The sequence below is a fragment of the Diabrotica undecimpunctata genome, chromosome 9 (genome assembly GCF_040954645.1).
Source record: "Diabrotica undecimpunctata isolate CICGRU chromosome 9, icDiaUnde3, whole genome shotgun sequence".
Taxonomy (NCBI): domain Eukaryota; kingdom Metazoa; phylum Arthropoda; class Insecta; order Coleoptera; family Chrysomelidae; genus Diabrotica; species Diabrotica undecimpunctata.
Genome location: NC_092811.1, coordinates 103,952,941 through 103,980,359, shown reverse-complemented (window position 1 = coordinate 103,980,359; position 27,419 = coordinate 103,952,941). Strand labels below are relative to the sequence as shown.

Here is a 27,419-nt window from a genome sequence, read left to right as displayed (position 1 = left end):
TCTGAGTCACGTGAATCTTACTAACTACCTTTTTTGTGAGTGTTTTGTTAGACATGTCTGGTTATCTCTGCCCAACCAAATTTCATGTCCTAGGTACTTATAAGATGTAGTCTGCACAATATCCCTTCTATCAACAGCAATATTTAGACTTAGCACCAGATTAGGCATTATTTGCATCTTATTCATACTAATCTTTAGTCCGACCTCCAAGGAAGCGTGATATAATTTTTCAAACATTATTATTGCATCATCCATACGATCGGCTATTAGGACGATGTCATCTGCAAATCTCAAATAACTGAGTCTCTCTCCATTTATGTTAATACCATGCTCGTTCAGATGTGCCTTCTTACAAGTATGTTCTAAAAGCGTCGTGAATAGCTTTGGAGAGACTGTGTCTCCTTGCCTTACTCCTCGCTGTATACAGAATTTATTTGTTTCCTGTTCAGATAGTCTTACGCTAGCTGTGGTATTTTGGTAGATATATTTGATTATGTTAGTGTAGCGATGGTCTATTCGGCATTCTGTCAACGCTTTTAACATTTTCTGATGGCTTATGGTATCAAATGCTTTCTCATAGTCAACAAATATCAGTGCCAATGGTTTGTCGTATTCTACAGACTTCTCTATTAGGTTCGTTATCACTAGTAAGTGGTTAAAATAAAAAATAATTGTCAAAAACATGTTAAAATTTTCTGTTATTCTAAATATACGTTGTAACCATAACGCAGATACTTGTAAATCTTTATTTACCAAATCATTTAAATAATAATAAAAATGCAGTTTTTGAGGGATATGCGGGACGTCTCACGGGGCAAAGAGCCAGTCCCGTCTCGAAACTCGCCCCGTAGAAAAATCTATGTCCCATCCTGCGTCCGGTCTCGCAGCAAAAATCGCTGTCCGACCCGCGGGAAAAAATGCACACTAAAGTGCGGGACGGGACGTCTCTAGTTACTTGATACGGGATTCGACTTCTAACAGTTTATGAACTAAAATTTTCATCGTTTGCTGATGTGCATAATCTATTTGATGTTTTGGAAATCACGTTTGATGTTTAAACACCATGTTCATGATAAACTTCACTGTCTATGACAAATTTTAGTAGACTTTCTTCTCTCTCATTTTATTTGCCTAATCCAAACCTACTAACAGTCCCTTTTAGCTGATCTTTTGAGGTTGTTATGGCGATTTTTACAGTCCAGTTGTCCAATATTAATACTGGTTTCTGCTTAAGATTATAAACTAAGATTATAGGGAAAAAAATTCTTTCTATTTCCGGATCATAATGGTTGAAATACGGAATTGTTGAAATACGGACCATTGCTGAAATAGTAAGAAATTAATGTGTTAAAAAGAACTTCTGTCTTCACAGTAAGTAAAAGGAATGGACTGAAAATTAAAAAAAATTACTTTAAAAAGTTACTATATACATATAAAAGCTATTGTACTTTATCCTTTTCTTCCTAAAAGCTGATCTTTCGGTTACTAAAAAACTAAATCAATCACCAGACTATAGTTTTAAGGTAATTTGGTTCTTTCTCTTAATGTAAAATTATTCCTTAAACTCACCTGATAAAACATTTCTGTTCCTATAATGCAATCCAATAAAAGCTGAAAACCGAAACCTAACGCTAATAAACTCGCCATAAAAAATTGCAACGTTGTGGGGTTCTAAAATAAATCAAGAAAAGATTAATATACTCACAGATAACTTTTAGTTTATAACAATAAAATTTATTGTAAAGTTTCGAAAATTAATTGGATGATGTGATATTGAATGTGTATAATATTTAACACATTATGAGCGGGCGATCTAGCATGATCAACAATGTTGCGTAGCGGGCGAAAATGCAATGTATACTCCCGGATACATAAAAGTTTGAGAGTTGTAACTCAAAAACTAACAAGTTTTTGAAAAAATATAAGAATAAAAAAATGCCTAGAATAAGTTTCTACATCCGTATTGCCTATAATAGGATTAGGGTTACCAACTTTATAGGTTAGTTGTAGGTGGATTGCTAAAATCCGTGTAAGTACCTATATTCAGAAGTTCGTGGGGTTCTGGGTGATTTTATCACTTGTTTTATAAAATATTACTAATTAGTTTTAAATTAAAAAAAAACATGAGAATGAAAAAATTCATACAATAAGTTTCTACATTCATATTACCAATAATCGGATTAGGGTTACCAACTTTGTAGGATAATTGTAGGTGGAATGTATTTGGTTTATAAAAATATTACTCATTAGTTGAATTCTTTATGAACAAAATTTTATAAAAAAAAACATAATGAAATCTACATTTCAATAATATTGCGATACATACAAAAAAATATTTCAAATATATATAAGAATAAAAAAATAAAAATAAAAACATAATGAAATATACATATCAAAACTATTTAGTTAAAGTTATACATACAATATTCAAAAAATATATAAGAATAAAACAAATATGATCAAAATTTAAAACAAAACATAATGGAAGCTACATTTCAAAAATATTTAAAGGTATACATACAGAACAATATTTAAAAAAATATAAGAATAAAAACTATTTAGATAATGTTATACATACAATATTCAAAACATATATAAGAATAAAAAAAAATATGATCAAAATTTAAAACAAAACATAATGAAATCAACATTTCAAAAATATTTAAAGTTATATATACAGAATAATATTTAAAAAAAGTTATGAACAAAATAAAAAAAGAAACGCAATAAAATCTACATTTTACAAATGTTTTCATAAAATTTTACATATACAACAATATTTTACTGCTTTATAAAGTTACCTGCAGTTAAGGCTAGATTCTAATATTTTTCCTGAGTATGGTACCTAAAAAAACAATCTCCACGATGTAGTGAAACTTTGCAAAATTCGCACATAAAACAGGTTAAGCTTTTCTTCTTATTGGCGGCACATACACGACACTGTCTCTGAGGCTTTAGTTTTGTGCCCCCTGTAGTAATTTTTACTAATTTGTGTTTTTTTACATCTTTTGATAATCTCTCCGGAGGATCATGTCTATTGGGCGTAGCAGATGTACCTGGTACAGGATCATCTCTGTTTTCAGGAGTAATTTCAGTAATCCATTCTTTTGCGACATCATGTAAAAATATCTTATACTTCTTTTTTGATTGTGGATTTAATGTTTTAAAAACCCTGAAAGCATTAAATAGCGCGCAATTGATGAAAAACATTACAGCCCTTTTCGTCCATTTTTTGGTACGACGTACAATCGAGTAATACGATAAGTATTGGTCGGCGCGATCGACACCCTTCATATATTTTTGTTGTAGTCAACAACACATAATGGTTTCCAAATTCGCTCTTTTGTCACCCAGTCAATATTGTGGCTTTCTACAATATTAGCTGAATGGATTCTCCCCTTGCTAGTTTAGCATTTTTCAAACAAAGAGGAAGGCCTCTGTTCAAGCGAATAGTGCCACAAGTTCGAAATCTATGTTGTAAAAGTAATTCACAAGTGGCAACACTATTATAATAATTGTCCATATATATGTGATGCCATAAGTGGGAATAGGGTTCCAGTAGATTTAAAATTGTTTCTTGTAATCGAAAATTACAAATGTAACTAGTTCTAGTTTCACAAACCATTCTTATAAGTAATCCGTACTTTATAATTTTTGATGCAGTATAAACTTTGAATGATAGGCGACCCCTCCTTGGCATGATGCTTTCATCTAATGATAACTCTCTCTTGGGTTTGTAGACTTCCTGGAATTTAGGTAAGAAGTAAGATATAATCGGGCGAATCTTTTTAAGGCGATCTCTGTCATCATTATTAGAGAAATGCCACGCATACCATATCTGTCTAAATCTATCCCTGCTCATTACTTCAGCAAAAATTGGAGTTTGGATAGTTTTTTCTGTAGACCAATATTCGTCTCTTGTGTCCTTACGAACTCGTCCCATTAGGAGAAGTAGTCCGAGCATTTTCTTTAATTCCACCACAGTCACATCTTTAAACTTCAATTTCTAGGATACTTTGTAACATTTTCGTTTTAGTTAGGTTTCCACTTCGTAGATCGTTTTCAAAAAAAAATGTTTTTTAACTAGTTATTTTAACCTGTAGTTGTTAATTGGTTGGAGCTTTGTTTAGCCCAGTGTGGTCCAACGTTTTAGACGTTGCGGGCCGTATTAAATTTGAAATTATTATGAAGTGCCAGAGAACTCGGCTCGTTCAAAAAAAGGTTATTTTAAAAAATAATATACAAACGAAATATTATTTACAAGTATTTTATTATGGTTTACAATTTACATGTTATGTTTAAAATTTACCAAAAATAAAAAATCAATGGGATATTTGAGGCAAGGGTTTATCCCCTACTAACTTTTGCACATCTATATCTATGCTAGTCGGAGTGAGTCTAATATACGCTTTCAGAGACTCGTTTTCCATGCGATTACGTGTTTTAGGTTTAATATGCTTTAAAGCAGAAAATGTACTTTCACATATATGTATATGTACTACCAAACATTGAATATAGTTTCAACGCAAAGTTACTTCTTCTTCTTCTTCTTTTGGCATCATAACCCTGGATGGGTCTTTGCATGTCTGGCTATGTCCTTCCATTCAGATCTCTCTTGTGCCCTTCTTCTCCATTGTCTTATGTTCATTGTTTTCAGGTCGTCTTCCACGTCATCCAACCATCTCGTTCTGGGCCTTCCTTTTTTTCGCCTTCCTATGGGCTTCCATTGTAACATTTTCTTAGTTGTTTTTGCATCGCTTTGTCTCTGCACATGTCCCAGCCATGACAGTCTTTGACTTTTCACAAATCTTACAATGTCATAACCTTCATTTAACTCATTAACCTCGTCGTTTCTCCTGATTCTCCATGTGCCATCTTCCTCTTGTACCGGGCCATATACTTTCCTCAGTATTTTTCTCTCGAATGTCCTGAGTTGGGCTTCATCTTTTTTCGTCATTACCCAAGTTTCACATCCATAGGTTACTACGGGTCTAATCAGTGTTCTGTAGATAGTCATTTTGGTTCTTTTGTCTAATAATTTCGATGTCATCAATCTTTTATTAGCATAGTATGTACGATTCCCGCTGGAAATACGTGCATTAATTTCGCTACTTACGGAGTTCTTCTGATTGATTTCTGTGCCGAGATATGTAAAGGCATCCACTCGTTCGATAGTATAGTTGTCTATAACATTAATATGGACGAAGGAGCAAATGCCAGAGGAATGGACAGTTGGCCTCATACAGCCAATATATAAAAAAGGAGATAAGAGGGAATGCCAGAATTATAGGCCAATTACATTGCTAAATGTAATATACAAAATTCTTTCTGGTATAATCTACAATAGATTATTAGAATACTCCGAAAATATAATTGGTGATTATCAAAATGGATTCAGACCAAATAGAGCCACTACAGATAACATATTCATACTAAGAACGATACAAGAAAAAGCTTATGAATACGACATAGACCTATATAATATGTATATAGACTTTAAACAAGCTTTTGATAGTGTGAATAGAGACAGAATGCTGGAAGACCTTTGTAATCTAGGTATACCTAAGAAATACATCAGCCTCATAAAAATGACGTTGCAGGGTTCAAAAGCCGCAGTCAGAGTAGATGGAGAACTGACTCCCCTATTTAACATCAACATGGGAGTAAGACAGGGAGATGCCCTATCAACCATGCTATTCAACCTAGTTCTTGAGGCAGTCATCAGAAAAACCAATATAACCGGCCATATAAACACCAAATCAGTACAAATTACTGCATATGCAGACGATGTAGCCATCATTAGTAGGAATAAGCCACGACTAATGGAAGTGTTCAAACAAATTGATCCTGAAGCAAGAAAAAGAGGTCTTAAAATAAACGAAGCAAAGACGAAGTATATGACAGTCAAAAGAATAACTGACAATGAAAATAACGCAAAGTTACTAAGTTTAGCAAAACTATTCTTGGAGACTAACTTCCAAAAGGTACTAATGTCTTCATTTTTCTTTGCTTGAAAAAACGAATCGGACTGTAGTTCGCACAGCTCTAATTGGTATTCTGCTGATTGGTTCTGCATGTTGACTCCCCATTAGATTGTTAAAAAGCTCAAGAGTTTTTAGTTTTAGTTTTAGTGCATCAAATTCCGAGAACCTTTCATCGAAGTCTCTTTTTATTTCTGAAGGAACTCTTACAATCCTCGAGAAATCGACTATGGTTTCTTCTTGATTTATTTCGAAACACGCAGGAAAATGCCTGAGGTCGTTTATTTTCATGCAGTTCTTGAAAAGATCAAGTTTTTTGCGAAATGTCTCAATTTAACCAACCAACTGTGGTACTGTCTTATTTTTCCCCTGGAGTTATAGGTTTAATGTGTTCAAGTGAGAGGTAATGTCTGTTAGAAATTCCAGTTTATGAAGAAATGTTTTGTTCTTAAGCTTTGTTATAAATACGTCCGTGTTAATAACAATTTCCTTTTCAAAAAATAGTAAGATCTCTTTTCTTAAAGAAAAAAAAAAATTCTAAGGCATTCACCTGCACTAAACTAGCGTATCTCTGAATGTAGGGGGACGTCCTTATATTCAGTATTTAATTCCTTCAAGATATAGATGAATTTTCGGTGTCGCTGAGCTCTGTTTCCTCCTCTTAAGCTGTTTACTATCTGCACTACAGTTTTCATAGTATCGTTGATTTTAATTATATTTCTGCAGAGAGCCTCTTGATGGATAATGCAATGAAATATAACACAGTTAACACCATTTTCCCGCAAAAGTCCAGCCAATCCCGTTATTGTTTTTATAGAGCGCTTTTAAAAACCGCCTATCTTCTTCACAGCGTCACTAACTGCTTTAAATATATTTATACCTTTGGTCCCGTTTTCCATATGGTGCAGTTTTAGAAGTTCCTCAGTTACACAAAAATCTTCACTGATGCATCTAACAAAAATTAATAGCTGATTTTTGTCAGTAATATCAACAGATTCGTCCAGGGCTAAGGAGTGGTACAAACAATCACGGACTGTGTCGACCATTTTTTTTTAAATACATGAGTATTCAACTCATCAACTCTTCTAGATACAGTTTGATGGGAAACTGAAACACATTCAAAATTTTTGGCCATCTTTTCATCTGCAAAGGATTGCGCCATTTTAACGGCACACCGTTTGATCATTTCTCCATTTCTAAATGCTTTTTTACTTTTGACAAGCTCTAAACATACTTCATATGATCCTGTTAAGCTTGATGGGTTGAACAGCTGTCGGTTTTGCAAATAGAGAATTTTATTTATTTAATTTAGCTTTAAGTTCTTTTACAATAGTATTGCGAGCTTCACTTTAATATTTGTCGTATTTTGTTTTGTGCTGCGTTTCATAATACCTACTAATATTATTTTCTTTTGATACCTCAAGTACTTGACAACAAATAATGCACTGAAGTTTGCCTTTTAATTCGATGAAGAAATATTGATTTTCCCATTTTCCTTGGAATGTACGATTCTCTTCAAAAATTTTGCGTTTTTTGGCACTACTCGTTCTGAATTTAACATTCAATTTATTCGCCACTGTTAATTCAACACGACACGTGCAGCTGACTGAAGCTAACTGCCCGCTCATCGGGAGTGGATGTTCAAGGTTAACTACTTTCTTAAGATTACGGAAAGTAAGACAGGGTTGGAACAGGTAAAAGTTATCAATGGCAATATTTTTGAAATGTGTTTGCGGGGGCCGCAGTTTAACGAGTCTCGGGCCGCATGCGGCCCGCGTGCCTGAGGTTGGACCACACTGGTTTAGCCAATTGACAGGTGAATTATTTACCTTTGATCTTGTAGGCAAATAGCCATGCTTTTTAGGTTGAAAATTCTGTAGTTTATATAAAATTCTAATTTTTGTGTACGTAGGCAAGACGATAAGTACTTAGCCTCATCGCGCAATGGCGCTACTATCTTAAGAGAAGTCTACTCTCGTATAATACATTCTCATGGACGGGTAATATCAAAATTTCAGCCGAATTGGACCCGTAGTTTTGTTTCGACCGCGTGTAAAAAGCGGGCGTGTCCGCGGATTTAAAAAAAAAATGGAAAAAGAGCCATATCGGTCTGTGATTCGATTCTTATTTTTGCAAGGGAAATCGCACAGCCAAATCAAAGAGCGCTTGGATGCTGTGTAGGGTGACTCTTCTCCTTCGATGACAACCCTCAGAAATTGGTTTAACGAGTTTCAATGTGGTCGCACGTCGGTTTTTGATGTGTCACACCCAGGTGCCCCGAAACCGGCTACCACGGAGGATAACGTAGCAAAATCCACGATCTCATATTGACAGACCGCCGACTGAAAATCTGCGAGATAGTTGGGACAGCAGGCATTTAAAAAGACCGAGTATGTCATATCCCGCGTAAAATTTTGCGGATCACTCCGACCAGCAAGCTTAACCGTGAGTTTTACAGCGCGGTTTGACGCTATTTAAACGTAATCCGAAGGAGTTTCTACGTCGTTTCACAACCAATGACAAAACGTGAATCCATTGGTATACAACAGGGACCAAGAAGCAGTCAAAACAGTGGCAGCGCCCGGAACGTGCTCCGAAGGAAGCGAAGACTATCCTGCCGACCGGAAAGGTAATAGCCGCCATTTTCTGCGATTCACAAATGGTGATCTACGTCGACTACCTCGAGAAAAGCAAAACGGCCACAAGGCTCTACTACGCCAAATTATTGTGCCGATTCGACGCCAAATTGCAGAAATAACAACAAGTTCTCTTTCACCATGACAACGGACCGACTCATTCCTCAGCCGTCGCCATGCCAAAATTGGTCGAATTGGACTATGAACTGTTGTCCCATCTTCCATCTTATCTAGATTTGGCCCCATGTGATTCCTTTTTGTTTCTGAATTTGAAAAAGGCACTCGCCGGGCAGAAATTTAGGTCGAAATAGGAGGTCATCACCTCCACGGAAGCCTACTGTACTTATCAGACCGCCCTAGTATTTATGTTTTATGTAAATAATATACGAGAAGAAATATTCATATCATGTCAAACCAACTATTTTATTATAAGTGTTTCGCTATTTTTAGCTCGTCCGGTAGACCTGCTAGGTAACAAGGAATAAAACATATTTTCCTTCGTATTGTATTTGTATTAACCAATGTTATATCACCCCTCACCAAATTCACCTACGACTGTATTGTGTTGTGTTCTACCTGTTCTACTGTTTTAGTCTGCCATTAATATGATTTCTCGAGGTATGTCGACTTGAGTAATTTCTGAGTGTAGTTTCTCAAACAAATCATCTTTAACGTTGACCAATGCATCATTATTAACTAATCTTAGATAACAGTATATTAGTGTTATTTCTGAGAAATTTTCTGTAAGCTTGCTCTAGGTCTTTGAAAAACTGTTCTTTTATTTTTTCTGGTTTGTGATTAAGTCAGGGCATGTGCAACGATTAAACTGTAATTGAATAATATCTCTTTTCAGCGTAAATAACACATTATTTGACAGTAGGCTTTAAAGTCAATAATATGACTTTTTGCCCTTTGATTTACAATAAATTCAATATCATCTATCTGTTGACTCTCATTGTAATGGAATATATGGAATAGGTTCTCTTGTTAAGGATGCTGGATTTCGTCCATCACATTTCCTGTAGTACCAAAACATCTACTTTGTACGTGTTCTCTATATCTAGTAAATATGTGAGTACTCCAGCTCGGTACAGGATTCCATTCAAGTTCCTAATCTCAATTCCATTTTTCGTTTGCAGAGTCATCGTCGTAAGTTCTGTCCAGCTAATAGGTCTTGAGTTTCTGTAACATAAGACTTTTACAGGAAGAGGTTGTTTGCCCCTAGCTCCATCCTCAACCTGGAGGACTAGGGACAACGCACCGGTTAGGAAGTTTCCTTATCGACCACCTGGGGAGCGTCCGATGGGAGACAGACAACTCCTTACATAACCAAAACCATCTGTATGTACTGCATCTGTCGTGTATTGTAAATTCAACATAAAATCGAATTATATGATCACGCATTTAAGCCGGTAGTAAGTAATAAAGAAAGAGAACTTTTTGTAAATTCGATACAATAAACAAATCAAAAAATATCGGGGATTTATACCCTTATAAACTCTGAGAAACTGTGTAGAATACACAAGAAGTTTAAAATCTTATATAATGCACGTAAAAATATAAAAATAGTGTGTTTTAAAATTTTAAATAAATGTGTACTTACAGATGACAATATAAAAGCGTCTAGGCATAATCCAATCACACTTAATATCAGCTGACCCAATTCAATGAAATTTAAAGCTTCATTTACGTCTTTAACGAATCTTAAAATAAATTGTTAAATATATTAAGATATTTTTCTAAAGTTTTAATAAGAAGAAATCTTACTCTAAGGTCCATTTTTCAATTGCCTTTTTACCGAGTATGTTTTAATATATAATTTATTACCTAATAGTTTTGGGAATTTTTGCGATGTAATCAAAAGCATGTTACGCAAAAGAATCAGAAACTTATTCTTCCTCTTCTACGTGTCCCTCATCCCTTAAGGATATTAGCGATTATCATGGCCCATTTTACTCTGTCTGCAGAAGTTCTAAAGTTCTATTATTGTTTTTCTTCTCCAATGCTCTTTTTCCTTTTACTTTACCTTATAGAACCAATCGCATAAACTCATATTCGCATTCAAAGTAGCTTTATTTTTTTTTTCTTATTCTTCGACAAGACCGCATCTCAAATCTAGCAAGTCATTTTTCAGTTGCGTTCGTAATTGTCCAGTTTTCAACTCCATATAAAAAGACAAAAATGCGTCGTTTTACTTCAAAGCTGCGGTCCAATTGTTCATTTAGCTCCTAGTTCATCCTAAGTATGTGGGTACTTTCTCTAAAGATTTTCCTTTAAAATAGGTTGTTTCGTCTTCAATCTTGCTCTTAATGACAATCATGATTTTTGTTTTTTTTATGTTCAGAACCATTTTATACCTATTGCAGTACTACGTAGTGTGGCCAACCAAAATTTGCAGCCTTTCTCTGCTGTTCGCCAGAAGTATTGTATCTTTTGTGTATCTGAGATTATTTACTAGTATTTCTTTAATTGATATGCCTTTATTGATGTCTACTGATGCCTCTTTAAATATCTCTTTTGAGCACATATAAAAAGTACACGGGATAGTATACATCGTTGTCGTACTCCTCTTCTTATGGGTATCTCTTTAGATTTTTGTTGTTCTACTCGAATTATGACTTTCTCATATCAGTATAGATTTGTAGTGATTCTCACATCCAGATAATCTATTTCTGTGTTTTGTAATATGTTTGCAAGCCTTCTGTGTTGGATTTTGTAACGTAACAGTTGACCTCTTGTCTTATGTATCAGTCACAAGAAGATTTTAAAATATAGTTCATCAAACTGATCGTTCTATATTCTTCTAATCATCACATTTCATTGGTCAGGTTTTTTGGTATTGGGATGAACTCAGATATTAGCCGTTCTTTCGGAATTTCTTCAGTTAATTACGTTTTTGTATTGTTGTGCGTTTTTATTCTTGTATTTCTTTCTTTCTGATATCAATGACATCATTTCCTGTGTTATCCATTGCTTGCTTTTAGGGGATGTGTCGCACTTCCGTTGTTGTTGTATGATCTTCCTCAGAATCTTCTCGAACTCTCCATTTTTCTGTAGCAGTAAGATATCCTTGTCTTTCTACTTTCTGGACTTCCTTGTGTATTTTTTCTTTGATCTGTTGGTAGAGATCAGTTTCTTTTAGTCTTCTTAGATTAATTTTAGGTGTTTGGTGATTGTTTTTATTTTCCTTAGTTTGAGTGTTATGTCTGCTAAAACAAGATTGTGGTCATCTGCTTCTGAGTAAGCTTTATTCGATACTATGGCGTTACGGAATCTTTGGTTTATAATGATGTAGTCAATAAGGTTACTTACTATGTTCTCACTGTCATCTCTAGGGGTTGTCCAGGTGTATATTCTTCGGATTGGTAGTTTGTATCAAGTGCTCTTGATAATGAGTTTGTTGTATTTGCAAAACTGAATTAGTCTCTCTTCTCTCTCATTACGTGTTCCTAGTCCATATACGCCTATTACTTCTTCATCTCTTCCTTTCTCTACCTTCACAACAAAGTCACCTAAAATAATATTAACTGCTTCTTTTTTGGTTTTTTTCAGCGTTTTGTCTAATTTATTGTAAGATCTATCTATTTCTTACTCTGTGCTCTTCGATGTCGGTGCGTATGATGTAATGATGTTTATATTGCACGCCATGGCGTTTAATTTTCTAAGTGCCATTCTGTTTATTATCAATATAAACGCTTTGATCGATCTTTCTTTGTTGTATGGTCGGTTTCTTTGTTGATGGCAAAAGCTACTTTATTTCGAATTTGTGGGGTGTTATCTCCAGGGCAGTAAAAGTCAGAAACTACTATTGTTAAAGTCTTAACCTTTCACCAAGAATTCCTCATTATTTTTGTTAGAATTATTAATAAAACACGAAAATGTATTCTATTTGTTCTTGAAAAGACTTAGTATTAAAGACTCGTTTTATTTGAGCTGAGATATATCGAAAATATATTCTATTTCATCCGTTTTTCATTGAGACGCCTGCAAAAACAGGTTGTTTTTTTGGTATCTAGACACGCTTCGATATTATGTTACTGCCAATTCTCCTCTTCTTAATATAAAAGTTATTATTTTTACGACCACAACTATATACATTAAATACATTAAGTACAGACCACAAATATTTGTACGAAATAAGCAAAGCTGTAAGTAATGGTACCGTATCAGAGAGCTTAAAATATCGACAACCGTGAAAGATGGCACATTCGAGGTGGATAACAACAGCAAACAGCAACAGAAACTTTAAATCCGAGTACCAATTTAAATATTTTGGCAACTTATTTGCAAAATGTGTATGTTCCCACTTGGTTTTCAATCAAAGTAAAGACATAAGTTAAATATGGGTCAATTCATTTATTTAATATGATTCAATGCTCGCAATATTTATCACTAAAACTAAAGAAAATAGTGAACAAAGTCATTCAAGGTATTGGATATTTTGCACATCCAGAGAATATTCCCGTAGCCATGTTGGGAGATAAACGACCACACGGTTTGAGGTACATTAGCAGTAAAAGGGCAGCAGGGTTTCTAGCGCAAAACAGGTCATTTTCCCATGTAAATCTCCATAATAAATTCTAAGGTCCATTCTGCTTATTTTTGGCTTATTTTGTGGTGGACGGCTCGTCAGATCGTGACGTGTCAGGTATCGTCGGAAAGGGAAGGGGTAACGAATATGTTAACATAAAAACAAAGATGGCGGTATTGCCAAAACGGAACTACAGCATATCTCCATTATTGTCGGTCCGATAGTAATATGTAAGGTATCGTCGGAAAGGTGAGGAAGTAACGAATACGCTAACACAAAAACAAGTATTACGGCGTATAGCTAAAAGGACACCAAGCTTGTAACGTCTAAACGATTCAACATACGACAACGTGCAAGGTATCGATGAAAAGGGGAAGTGGTAACGAATGTTAAGACAAAAAACAAACGCAAAGACAATGCTAACACGGCACTATATTGTATCTTCGTTGCTATTGATCCGATTGCAACGTATGAGGCGTCAAACGAAAGGCGAGAGGATAATGAATACGTCAAGATAACAAACAGACACAAAGAAACCAAAAAAAATTGCCAGTTTAAAATTTCAAATATAAATTTTGGAGCCAAAGAGTATTTTGACTTAATTAAATGGCAAACTACTGTAATATCAGAACCATCAATAACAAAACAATTATCAACAGATGAACTTAGAAAAATGATTGATGCCACTACTTCAAATAAATTTGAAATTCTTAAATTTCCTTGTCATTCGCAAGCAGTGGAAAGATGTCTCAAACTAGTGACAGAAACATCACTATTGGTTTGTGGAGCTGAAGCAAGAGATGGATTCAGAAGAAATTGAGTTTTGTCAAGACAAGTATTACCTAAGTTTGAAACGAAATCCAATTTTTGTCATTCTCTACAGTAAATCAATAAAATAAACTACTTTGTAGTAATTTTTGAGTTGTAAACAAGCAAAAACAACATTAATATAAAATAAAAAAGTTATGTTCTTATTCAATATATTTTTTTTAATTTGTAAATTTTTAAAGTTCTGTGGGCACCGGAAGATATTGTTCTATAAATCCCAAAGTTTGGATAACGTTTTGCAATTATATATATATATATATATATATATATATATATATATATATATATATATATATATATATATATATATATATATATATATATATATATATATATATATATATATATATATATATATATACAAGGATTTCCACAGTTTTCACTGTATTCCTTCACTCAACCGTTTTCTCCAATTTTTCCTGTTTAGCCAGTCCCCTTCCTGTAGGTTTCTTTTACTCATTGCTTCGTCCACTTCATCTCTGAAAGATCTTCGGGGTCTGCCTCTCTTTCTTCTTCCTATCGGGCTCCACTCTGTTATTCTATTTATCCACCAATTTTGGTCTGCTCTTCTGACATGTCCGTACCAGGTTAACCTCTTCTGTTCGATGTAGTCTATTATGTCGGAGTTCATTCCCATTCTCCTCTTAATCTCCATGTTATTTATTCTATCTCTTCTTGTTACTCTGCAGCTTCTCCTTAGGAATTCGATCTCTGTTGCTCTTATTTTGTTTTTGGTTTTCTTATTTATTGTCCAATTTTCACACCCATAAGTGAGGATACTTCTTGTCATGGTATAATATATTTTTTTCTTTGTTTTCATGCTGATGTTCTTATCCCATAGTACCGGGTTCAATTTTCGTATGCAGTCTCTTGTTTGTCCTAGTCTATTTTTTATATCTTCCTCCGTTGTTTCTTTGTTTGATATTATGAAACCTAAATACTTATACTTGTCTGTTCCTTTGATTTGTTTACCTTCGTCTATTTCCAGCTGTTTTATTTCTGTATTCTCCGTTGTAAGGTATTCAGTTTTCTTTAGGTTTATTTCCATCCCATTCTTTGTATATTCCTGCTCCAGTTTTCTAATCATAAAACTGAGGTCATCCTCGTCTTGTGCGATCTCTATTTGGTCGTCGGCAAAACTTAGCGTATATAGATATTCGTTCCTTACTGGTATACCCATTCCTTCGCACTTTCTTTTCCATGGTTTCAGGGTTTTCAGTCAATGGACTGCATATTCTATTGCCCGTTTTGATAGCTACTTCGTTATTCTTGTAAAGTGCTTTTACCGCGTTTATTAATCTTCGTGGAACTTCGATGTCTTCCATTGCTTCCCGTAGCTTGGTTCTAGGTATTGAGTCATATGCTTTCTTAAGATCAACAAAAGCCAGATAGATTGATCTATTTTTGGCCATTCTTTTTTCTATTAGTTGTTCGACCGTGTAAATGTGATCTAAGCATGCTTTCCCCGCTGTGAAACCTGCCTGGTCTTCTCCGATTTTATCTTGTATATATATTTCTAATTTTTCCTTTATGGTCTTTCCATACAGTCTGCCTATAGACGATATAATGCTGATTCCCCGATAGTTTTCGCAGTTTTTTCTATTTCTCCATTCTTCTCCATTCAGTGAGTCTTCTCCATTCAGTGCTCTCTCAAACATTTTATGTATCATACGGAATAACTGTTCCGATCCGTTTTTTATCAATTCATTTGGTGTTCCACCGGGACCTTCTGCTTTTTTGTTCTTTAGAGTTTTGATCGTTCTTTTTACCTCAGCTAGGCTTAATTCGATTTCGTCATGTGTGTAGATTTCTATTCCGTCTATTTCTGATTGTTTGAATTCGGGACGGTCTTCGGTTAGCAATTTTTTATAGTATTCTTGCCATTCGTTTTCTTTGATTTGACCGATCTTGATTTTCTCTGTCTTATTTCTTTGGAGCGACTTTAAGATGCGCCATGACTCTGAATTTCTCGTTCCTCCTATGTGCTGTTTTATCTCTGTGCATGTTTTTTCCCATTTTTCATTTTTTTCATTTGCCACTTTTCTTTTCACTTCTTTATTTTTTTTCTGTATAGTTCCAAGTCCTCATAGTTTGGTGGGTGTATTTTTGGTCCACTTCTTCAAGAGCTTCTAGGGCTGCTGTCTTCATGCAGGTTTTTATGTGTTCGTATGTTTGTTCTATGTTCGTATGTTTTGCAATTATATCTAACCAATTTTCCGCATATAGGACATATCAATTGGTAAAAAAAAAATTCTTTGTTTTCGCCCTACCCGAATGTTCACTGCACTCTGCACTTTTCTAGAAATTTTTGTTTAGAGTAAAAGAACGAGCAACAAACAATAACGAGGGTGGATTGCATACTTGATCTTCAGATTATTAGATTGAATCAATAATATGACAACACAACAGCTTTATAGCCTATAAGTTTTATTAAATAAAAAAAATTAATATCTTTAAAAACAAAAAATTATTTAGAATATAATTAACTTCTCATCCCATTTTTACTTGATGTCTTCTTTCAAAGGCCGGTTATTAATAACTTTTAATCAGAGTATACAATAAATTGTAAAGTGTGTATTAAAATTCTCTTTATAGCCTATAAGTTTTATTAAATAAAAAAAAATTAATATCTTTAAAAACAAAAAATTATTTAGAATATAATTAACTTCTCATCCCATTTTTACTTGATGTCTTCTTTCAAAGGCCGGTTATTAATAATTTTTAATCAGAGTGTACAATAAATTGTAAAGTGTGTATTAAAATTCTCACCTAAATAGTCTTTCTTGATGCTTAACACACCTTATAAAAATTTTCCTATTTTCATTCTGTTCTCCACAATATTCATCAGCAAAAATATTTTCCAGCTTACGGTTTACAGTATGTACAGCAGGTGTTCCAAGTGTAGAAAAGCAATGTCCAATTAATCTAAATTGAGAACCCGCGCATGCACATATAGCCAATACATACAAGTCTATACCAATTCCTGTAAAGGCGACGGTAAAGACCAGAAAAAAACATTGCAGAAAGTAAATAATCTCATATACTGGTGAAACGGTGTGGTCAAAATCGAATTTCACTGGAAAGGGTAAGCTTTTCTCCGAGGACATAAGTATAGGTGAAGGTAATATAGTAACGGTATAAAAGAAACCTGAAATATAAAATTTTGCTTTTAAAATACACATTCAATACAAAACATTGTCATACATTAAATTTTCTTTGTTGCTATATTTCGAATCACTTTTAAAAATCATTTATATCTCGTTGGATCGCAGTGGTGTCCACGTTAGTTTTTCTGTAGGATAAATCCTTCTTAAAGTTCCGTTTTCTATTGAAGGTTGGATAACAACATGGCAATTTTCACTTTATTTACATACTAAAATCATGCTCATTTTAATCTTAAATTACCTACATCACTGAAAATCTGGCAAAAATAAAAGTGAAAATTCCCTCCTGGAGATATAAAAGCCATATTATAATGGCCTCTTCTTACTTTCTCGGCGAGCCGACTACCGATAGAGGACCATATAGGTCTATGAATTAATATGACTAGCACTACTAATGAACCAAAGCTTGGGACAATTATTTTCTGAATCCATGTCCGAAGAGAAATCCATGTAAGTCAGAAAAAATGCCACATGGGAGCAATATATAGAATATTCAAAATTAAGGACTTTGCTGCGAGAAGGGGGCAGCTCCATTTATAGTAACTTTTGGGAAAATAGAAAAAATGTTTTATAAAAATTTACTTATGTATTAATTACAATATAGCAGTTTAGTTAAAAGATAATAATCATATTGGTACACCTGTCAACTTTTTCCTTTATTTATATAAGCTTCTTTTTGCAGAAAAAATGCACAAAAATTTGGAGCTGCCCCTATCTTGCATAAAAATTACAAAAAAATAGTACTCATTGTAGTTATTGTTGGAAAAAAAAGTTACTGCAAAATCTCTTTATTAATATTAAAAATTACCAAAAAAAAGGTTTGTCTTTTATATTCAAACAGAAAATCAGTCTATTCGTCTGCTTGGTCGTCGTCATCCGTGCCTGAAATCTGGGAATCATGGTTATCATAACCTACGTCATCATATTTAAGGGATTGGTAAAACTCCATTTCGTTGGCTGGAACGTAATTGGTAGCTAACTGCATTACGTCTTTGTACTTAGCTTTTTTACGGGTATTGATGACTCGTACACCATCAAGTTAGTTTCAACTGAAAGATTATCTTTATTGCCCCTCAAAATGTAGTACGATTCAAAAATAGGAATACCAGTTGTAACAGACACATTAACTGTATCCATGTGGTCCTTGCTGTATTCAAAAATCCGGTGTTGAGAAATCTTAAACTGTTTCTGAGAATTCATTATAACTTTTTTAAAATGGTTCTCAAAATGACTGCTAAAGTTAAAAATCATATCTTGATGAACCATAATGGGTATGAAATATTTGGATGTCTGTTGAATAAACTGACAGCATTGTGTAGGAGAGAAAATATAATCTTTTTTTCGTAAAAACTTTTCTATAACACCAAAACAACGGTCACACGGTAGAAAACTATGCCCTGGTTCAGGAAAACGATGTTAAATATTCTCCAAAGACGTGGTTCTTACAAGAAGATGCAGAAACTGTAGTGTCGTTAAATGTTTATTTTGAGCTGCAGCATTATCGGAAAAAAGGTACAGTTGTCTGACATTTTTTGGAAGGATATTGTTTATGTAGTAATAAAGAAAAGAAACAACTTTATTTGGTGATTTTTTAGCGGTTGTTTCATCGTAAATGTAAAAATGAGGTTTGCAGGTTCTGCAAAAATTGTAGACCCATAGTTGACGTTTGTAGAAGGCTTCGCCGGCCGGAATTTTCGGTAGAGGAAGATTCTGCTGAAAATCAAACGTTAAAATTTCTATGTCGTTATTTTGTTGGCACAGTTTTGTCATTTCTTTAGTCTGTAAACGACTTGCTTTAACCTCATGTACTTTCTTTTCAAGTCGTAAATTTTCGTTTTTAGTATCATCAAGAGCTGGAACTTGAAGGCTATTGTGTAATATGTCACATCTTTTGCAGGTGTCTAAACGAGGCGCCCCAAAACTATAATTAAAATTTGCTTTAAAATACCTAAAATAAAAATCGTAAGTTACTTTAGGTTTATAGTTTTTATCAACAGCACATTCCGGTTTATTCAGTTGCAAATAAAGTTCATGCATCTTTTTAACATTGAGATCAGAAGACAAATAAAAACGGGACGTTTTCACTCGGCTGTAGGGTGACTAACGTCGTGATTATCTACCTTCTGCAGTAAATCTTTTGAAATGCGGTTTTTTCTATTTTTATGTTTACCTTGTTTGCTGTTCGGGGATATAATGTTGGGACTGCGCAAAGTTTTAGCAATATTATCCACTCGTATCAGACGAACCTCTACTAAACAGACTAACATTATTAAAATCAGATTCTGTACCACTCATGATACAAATAAATAATAAACTTTTGTAAAATGCACTGCGAGAATACGTTAGATCGTTAGAGCAATGGGCTTCAATCGACTGAATCATAGAGATAGACTGCACCTCCGGGGGCAGCTCCGGAGGTGCATCCTTCTTACATGATGGCAGGTACAACTTCGGAGGTAGGTACATAAACAGTTATAGGTTTACCATTTATGGATCTGCTTCTTTCTTGCACCAATATGCGTAATAGATGCATCTTATGCATCTATAAACTAAAATTTGACCAAAAATTGAGCTGCCCCCTTCTTGCAGCAAAGTCCTCAATTATTGGGAACCAAATTTTGTGGGATCGAAACTGGAGAAATTATGATTTATTATTGTGAATTCAGACACAATACGGCAATTCCTTATTTCTTGTGTGTTTGACTAGCGATCTATGAAACAGCGAACACCACCGACTACCGTTGAGAAAGGAAGAAGATTCAACAATTCAAGCGCCAGTATGTAAGATTCCAATAGTATTTTTAAGAATAAATTTTATTTTACCAGTACTATAATGAGTTAGTTTAAATAAAGCGATTTTGATTAGATTCAATACAGGTTTACCAGACACTGTAATTGAAAATAATTTTGTAGGTGAGACTTGCATTCACAGGGGAAATTATTACACTCTTCATAAGATTGTTTATATCTAGGGCACTGGACCTCTTGGTGAAGTCTACTGAATGGGTAATGGTTTTTACAAAGTTTTACGACCAAGAGTAAGAGAAAACTAGTATGTCACCTGAGGCTAGAAGAAAAATAAGAACTACTAATAGTATATTTTTCATGATTGTCATAAGTTTTGTGTTAGTGTGAGAGACATAATATTCCTCGCATTCGCATTACCATCCCATTTACATAAAATATTATTGTTTATACGACAACTTTATAATTAATAAATAAATTGATATTGTAATGATATAAGATAATAATTTTAGAATGAACTGCTTACCTAATAAACAAAATAAAAGTTGAAGGATATAAATATGAGAGAAAAGAGATTCTATATACTCTTGGGAATGACCACCAAGTAAATCATACGGCCAAAAGTGTTGCAATATTTGCTCTACCAAGAGCTCCATCTTTTTGATATTGTAACACATTGCGGGACCTTTAAATAAATGCTAAAAATAAGACTAATTAAACTTATTAGTTATATAGCTAAAAGTCAGAAGTTAGTTTACTTAAGAAAAACATAGTTTTAAACAATTATCAGACGTGCATATTTAAAATTAACTTTAAAGTAACAATTTAAAGATACAAAACTACTATACAAAAAGAGACATACATTCTAATATAATTTATTATATCTGCTACTTAAAAAAGCATAACTCCAAATACAAATTAATTCTCACTGGGAAAGGAGATATTATTATTGATATGAAGGAAAGATTGTGTCACTGGACTAATTACATCCAAAAGCTATTTAATGATGAACGAGAAGAACTATCATTAGAAACCACAGAGGATATCGGACCACCAATATTACGGGAAGAAGTCGTCTATGTTGCTGTACATTTGCTGCTGTACCATTTTTCTTTTCCTTCTGATTTCTTTATTGATTTTGTTGTATTATTTAGTGTTTTATTTTTCTGTTCTTTTCTGTTGTCCATTAATCTCTTCATCAGTCACCCACTCTTGTTTGCGTTTATTAATAGTTTTATACTTTTTGGTTGTTTCTTGCATGATAGTTTTGATCTGATTCCAGTGTTTCTTACGATTTTTCGAACTTTTTTTCTATCTCGTATATGATTGCTCGGCTATTATCTCGAATACAGTCAGTGTTTATTTGGTTAGTCGGTTTTTGGTGTTTAACTTTTTTAAGTTTGATTTTGATGTCGCTGATTAATAACTTGTGATCTGAGGGACATCTGCTCCAGGTAGTGTTTTAGTTACCTTGATTGAATTTCGGTATCTTTTTGTTATATAATCTATCTGATTTCTTATATTCTTCTGTTTAGTATCTGCTGGTGACTTTCAAGTGTATAAACGACGCTTGGGCAGTTTGAAGAATACAAAACGACCTCCTCTGTCATTACGTTGTTTAAGTTTAAGTTTAAGTCCTAAATTGCCTATAATGTTTTCTTTTCCTTTTCCTACTTTGGCATGGAAGTCTCCATTATTAAAATAATGTCTTTATTTGTCACATGACTTACTACAATCTTTATATCATCATAAAATTTCTCTATTTCGTTTTTACTACTGCTCGCTGTGGGCGCATAAACTTGTGTGGGGACCAGATTATTATTCACTGGCTTTGAGTACAATAAACTGATACTGATGATACTTCTTCTTCTTCTTCTACTTCTTGGAGATCTTTAGATCTGTTTAATTCTGAAGCTGCCTCTGATTAATTTCCTGGGAGGTAGATTGCCAACTATCCCTCCATCTTTTAGGTGGTCTTCCAGGCGGGTTGTTTTCTAGGGCAATTTTTGGGAGTCTATTCTCATCCATTCGTCTTACATGACTTTACCACATTCTTTTACGCTGCCTTCCCCATCTTACAATATCTTGAATTTTGCATTGCTCTCTTCTTCTTCTTAAAGTGCCTATCCGTTCCGGACGTTGGCGATCATCACGGCTATCTTCACTTTGCTTATTGCAGCGCGGAACAGTTCAGTGGTAGTCGTGTTATACCACTTTCGCAAATTTTGAAGCCAGGAAATGCGTCTTCTTCCCGGTCCTCTCTTACCATTTACTTTTCCTTGGAGAATCAGCTGGAGAAGGCTCTCCAACGTTTGTATTTCTCACCCAGTCTCTTCTTGTTTTAAGGTTGGTCAGCCATTTCAACGACTGGTGCTCTGAGATGAGTTTAAAACTGTAACCTATGTACCTAATTTATTTTATTCCATATAAGATGGTCAGATATTTTTCGGTTGTGGAGTATCTTGTCTCGGTTTGAGAGTTCGACTAGCATAATCGATCACTTTCAAACAAATAGCAGACTGACTATATTAGATATATGCCTTTAGTATAAAGTGTCACAGATGGAACCAGCAGGAAAAATGCAAACGTCCACTGTAGAAAATCCTTGGTATATGTCTCAATTGATTTAATGGGACCATTCCCATGATCTATAAAGGGGAACATTTTCTTGATAGTCATCCAAGACTGGTTTATAAAACAGGTTCATCATTATCATCGGTATCAGTATCATGAGTATCATCGACACTCTGCACTCAAAAGTACCGAAAAAAGTCATATCGGATAATGTCTCACAATCCATGAGTCTTCTTCTTATACCGTCCACATTAACGGAGGTTAGCGACTACATTTTTAAAAGCTTCTCTGTCTTTTGCAACCTGGAATAATTCGTCTACAGTCATGTTTGTCCAGTGTCGAATATTTCGCAGCCATGACTTCCTCATTCTACCTATTCCCTTTTTGCCATCGACTCCTTTGCATGATGACCTGAAGAAGACTACATTTATCATTTCTTAGTATGTGTCAAAGATATGCAGTCTTGCGTACTTTTATTATTCTCAACAATTTTTTGTCTCGACCCATCCTTCTCAGCACTTCCTCATTGGTGACCCTGGCAGTCAATAGAATTCTCAACATTCTCCGGTATATCCAAAGTTCAAAGGCTTCAAGTTTCTTAACTATTAGCGTATATAGCTTTTAATGTCCATGTTTCTACCCTGTACAATAGTTGCGACCAACACAGAACAATTGCTTGAATTTTAAGAACGCTGCCCTTGTCATTTCTATTCGTACCCTGATCTCTTGGTTTGGATCTAATTCTGTGTTGATGTAAGCTCCCAGATATTTATATTTTGTCTCTCTCTCTATTTGCTGTCCACCAAGAGTTAGTTCTTCATTATTTATTGGACTCCTTGATACTATCATAAATTGGGTCTTATTTGTGTTGATGTCAAGTCCCATTTGAATGCATTCACTATTTATTGCATCTAGTAAAGTTTGTAGTTCTTCTATACTCTCAGCCATAATTACGGTGTCATCTGCAAATCTCATGGTGTTTATGATTTCTCCAAAAATTCTTATTCCCTCTTTTCTTTCCCATAAGTATCCATAAGTAACATTTTTGAAATGTTCACAAAGTCATACAACACAAGCCACATTCTTACGCCCCTTTACTCCTTTGGAATCTAAGCCAACTCTTTCGGTTTTGTGCTGTAATATCTCTTGATACAGGCGAAATATCCATGACTTACCGGTCGTGGTTCCAGTTACTGAGGCTGTGTCTGTCGTGGCTGGATGAAACCGCATTTTTCTTTTTCTTGACCAGACCTGTACCAGATCTCTACCAGATTCAGTAAAACGCAAATTTAATTTAAATAAAAATATATTCAAATATATACCTAACAAAAATAAAATTTATTTCTATACAATAAGTACACAAAAATACAAAGACGAATCATCTTAATAAAATAGACGGGCTGTGGTCTGTCGTCAATGCCGGTAAATGGAAAACAAGCAGCGTTTGGATGATTTAGACAAAAGGACGATCTTTGGCCGATACCCAAAAATTGTGGGAACGGTCGATCAGTACTCAGAGACCCGGAAGTAAGAGATATTACCAGAACAATACTCAGAAAACAACAATAGGCTAATTGGCTACCTGTTGATAACAGACGGCGTCCGAAAAAAAAAATTCCATATATTTTCTAGGCTGACTCTATTTTAGTATTAATACTTACCAACATTGGTACCATACAGATACATAAACCATATGCAAATTTATCGAACTGATCTTTGTAGGTTATGGTATAGTAAAAAATACCATAGGTAACAAAAAGATTAACACTTAGTAGAAATATGTAGTTGGCTCTAACCAGTAATAAGTTTGTTCCTTTTTCAGGCCATAAAATTATCAATTTTAATACGGCTTTGGGTATCCATAAAAATAATTTGGCATTATCCTTGGTTTTTAAAATTCTGTGACCAAAGCCTTAAAATTTTTAAGATTTGAAGAAAATACGAAAAAAAGTAGAGGACAATTTGTCGCTGTGAAATCAAACCGGCATAAAACCAAAGAAACATTTTTCGCCAAAGAGTTTTAAAAGTTTTTTATAATTAACTTTATATGGATAAAATTATAAAAAGTCTTGTTTGTTGAAGTATTCGTAACAAATAAACAGTTTATTGACTAAATCAAGAGAAATATGCAGATATGCCACTATGATTTTAAAATATGATGACTGTCTGCATTTAAGCCACAGTAACAACAGTATAACGAACCTATTACAGGTGAGTAACAAAATTTAAACTGTCGTTATAATTAAGAAATTTATTGCTTTCTTTCAGATATATAAGAATTTATGATTTTTTCATCTCCACCAATCTCAATAAGGCACAATACGAGATAGGACGTAAACAATGGGGTATTCAGACCCAAAATCTTTTATAACTTAACTAAAGAGAATTTTGGAAAGAAAGTACTCAATCAAATCCAAAACTAAACTATTTTTCTATAAAATATATTGTAACGTACCAATTTTTTTATTATGCAAACAACTTTTTAAAAGCAAAATACAATCATTATTGTTTTAGTAAATTTTTTTCACAGTTTCACAAAGTACCATAAAGCTTAAAATTAATTGCTGCTTTTATCCCTTTTGTAACCGAACTTAGAATATAATTTTTCTTTTTTTTCATCGATGGCAAGTCTTTTCGGGTAAGCTGGAATTAGAAAGACTCTACACACTATTTTTGCTTCGATTTTTTCTCTTCTTCACCTCCTCCAACACGTGCGATCCGCACAATGTTCTGATGTAAAAGGTGTCATCGTCTTTCACTACTGTAATGAATGGAATTTCCGTCAAGAGTAAAGCTACTTGGAGGTCCTTCAGTGCTTTTACTATGAAAAAGTAGTAGTTATGGCTTAACCCATAGATTTTGCAAGTTGTACCAATTTTTTTGGCAGTTTTCATTGCCAGTGAAAGCTAGGATGTAAAGTGTATTGGATCTTTTTAACCCCTTGCTTTATGGTTGAATATGCTGAATCTTCCTTATTTTGTGTATAACCTTTAATCAGAACTGAAAGATTAGCGTAGATTAGACTGAAACTATAGTAGATTCAGTTGTTTGTTTGGTGATTCTCCTTTTGTTGTCTGGACAAGTCTTGTTCTAAAATATGATTTTTATATTCTACATGATTAATGTATTATTGTAAATTAGGAAGACTTCGCATTGGTCCTTTTTAGGATTGTAGAGACTTAGACCGTATGATATAAAAAATATAGCTATGCTTTAAATATAAGGTGTCGCTAAAATGCCCTCTATGCTACCGCATTTATTTACAATAAACTGCCATATCTTCTACAACATTGCTTAAAGTTCTATTTTAAAATCATTCAAAAGTGAATTACTGACACATAATTCCATTATAGTTGACATTTACATTATTTTTTGGAAGACAATTTAATAGGAAACAGGAATTTTGGCTTACATACCCATTTGTTTTAATGACAACGAATTAGTATTAAATTAATAAATATTAAATGCAAAATTTTATTATCTGCCAGTAATTTGTTTCTAGGATGATGAAAAAGGTTCTATTTTGAGATAATTAAGTTTAACTTACATGAAGCGTAACCTTTCACTTGAAGTTTATGAAGAGATTAACGCATTGCGCTGTCTTCTTCTAAGCAAAATGTCGACTTTAACATTATGCAAACTGGCCTAACGCCGTCTGACTGACTTTTTAACAAAATTGTATGGCTGTTCAATATAAAAATACACAAAAAGCAAGCCATTTTTTGATAATAACATCTCCAAAAAATCGTATTTATTTAGGTTTGATTTCACAGCGATGAATTGTGACGGATACACATTTTGGAGTATTAAGTGTAACAGATAACCGTAATATATTAATTTATTGACTACTACACAGTTAAACAAAGAAAAGAATATATCTAAAGAAGTAGTAATGTATTTGAAATACATTTAATAAATGTTTGATACGCCTCATGAAACTTCAAAAATATGAAAATATGTTTCTTGTTTTCATAGGAGCTATATTTTTTGGTAATCGATTATTTAATTCCAGTTGTAAGAAACGATAAAGATAAGAAAATATTTTACAGATCAAAATCAAAATTTTGAAGGTAAAATTAATATTGAATTACCTTGTATTAGGTACCTGGAAAAGCTGTGATTGTATAACTTATATAAATTTTTAAAAGTGGACGAAGTCACTGATACCAAATCTGCGGAGCTGGTTGGACTGCGGACACAGACGCTAAGAAGAATACTATCTAACACAGGTGCTCACAGGATAGGGGAGCTTCCGTAGCGCATATTAAAAAAGGCCGAATCGGATATAAACCTGTATTAGGGGGCTTCAAACATTGTGTCATATACCCTTTTGGAGTGCCAAATGGGTAAGAAAAGGAATGAGCTAGAGAGAGTATTTAGGTCAGTGAAAGGGATGGCAGAGTTGATGGTGATGGATGAGCCCAGGGACAAAATCCACGACTACGTGAGAAAAGTCGATAAAAGAGAAGGAAGAACGGGAGCTAGATCTAGTTCTAGCAGCTATCGAGGAGACAAAACTGGACCCACAGGACAAGGAAGAAGAAGAGGTTAACAATGCAGTATTTTCCCTCTATCGCTCTTTTATATTTCCCTCCTAGTAATGAAAAAAACAACCCAAATTTCCGAGACAAGTATTACACGTAATTGCTTAAATCAACCTGACGTTTTTTTATGTGATGTTTATATGATGAAAATATTTTGTACATAACCTTGTCTAACGAGTTTATATGACCTATTTCAGAAATTTGAGCATTTATTGGTGGATAAGGATAAATCTTGTGCTTTACGCTTGGTACGTACAACATGTATTGTATCCCATCTAAGAAAACCAAAACAATAATAGTAAGCAGAGGATTAACCTGTAAAATAGAAATTAATGGCATCAGTATTAAATAAGTAATGAAAATAAAATACCTGGGAATTACACTGTCTAGCAATGGAGACATAAACAAAGAAGTGA

The 27,419-nt window shown here is 33.9% G+C and overlaps 1 protein-coding gene across 1 annotated transcript in view; it reads right to left on the bottom strand.

Annotated features, from left to right (window-relative positions):
- LOC140449832 (odorant receptor 49b-like) overlaps nt 1-24,225 on the bottom strand; it is a 37,163-nt gene extending 12,938 nt beyond the window's left edge. Inside the window, exons 1-5 of the mRNA XM_072543197.1 lie at nt 24,121-24,225; nt 20,412-20,583; nt 16,746-17,124; nt 10,221-10,320; nt 1,570-1,671 (exon numbers count right to left, since the gene is read on the bottom strand). Of these exons, the coding sequence (XP_072399298.1) occupies nt 1,570-1,671; nt 10,221-10,320; nt 16,746-17,124; nt 20,412-20,583; nt 24,121-24,135 (768 nt within the window). The 5' untranslated portion in view covers nt 24,136-24,225. The remainder of the gene's footprint in view (nt 1-1,569; nt 1,672-10,220; nt 10,321-16,745; nt 17,125-20,411; nt 20,584-24,120) is intronic.
- Nucleotides 24,226-27,419: the final 3,194 nt, after the last annotated feature.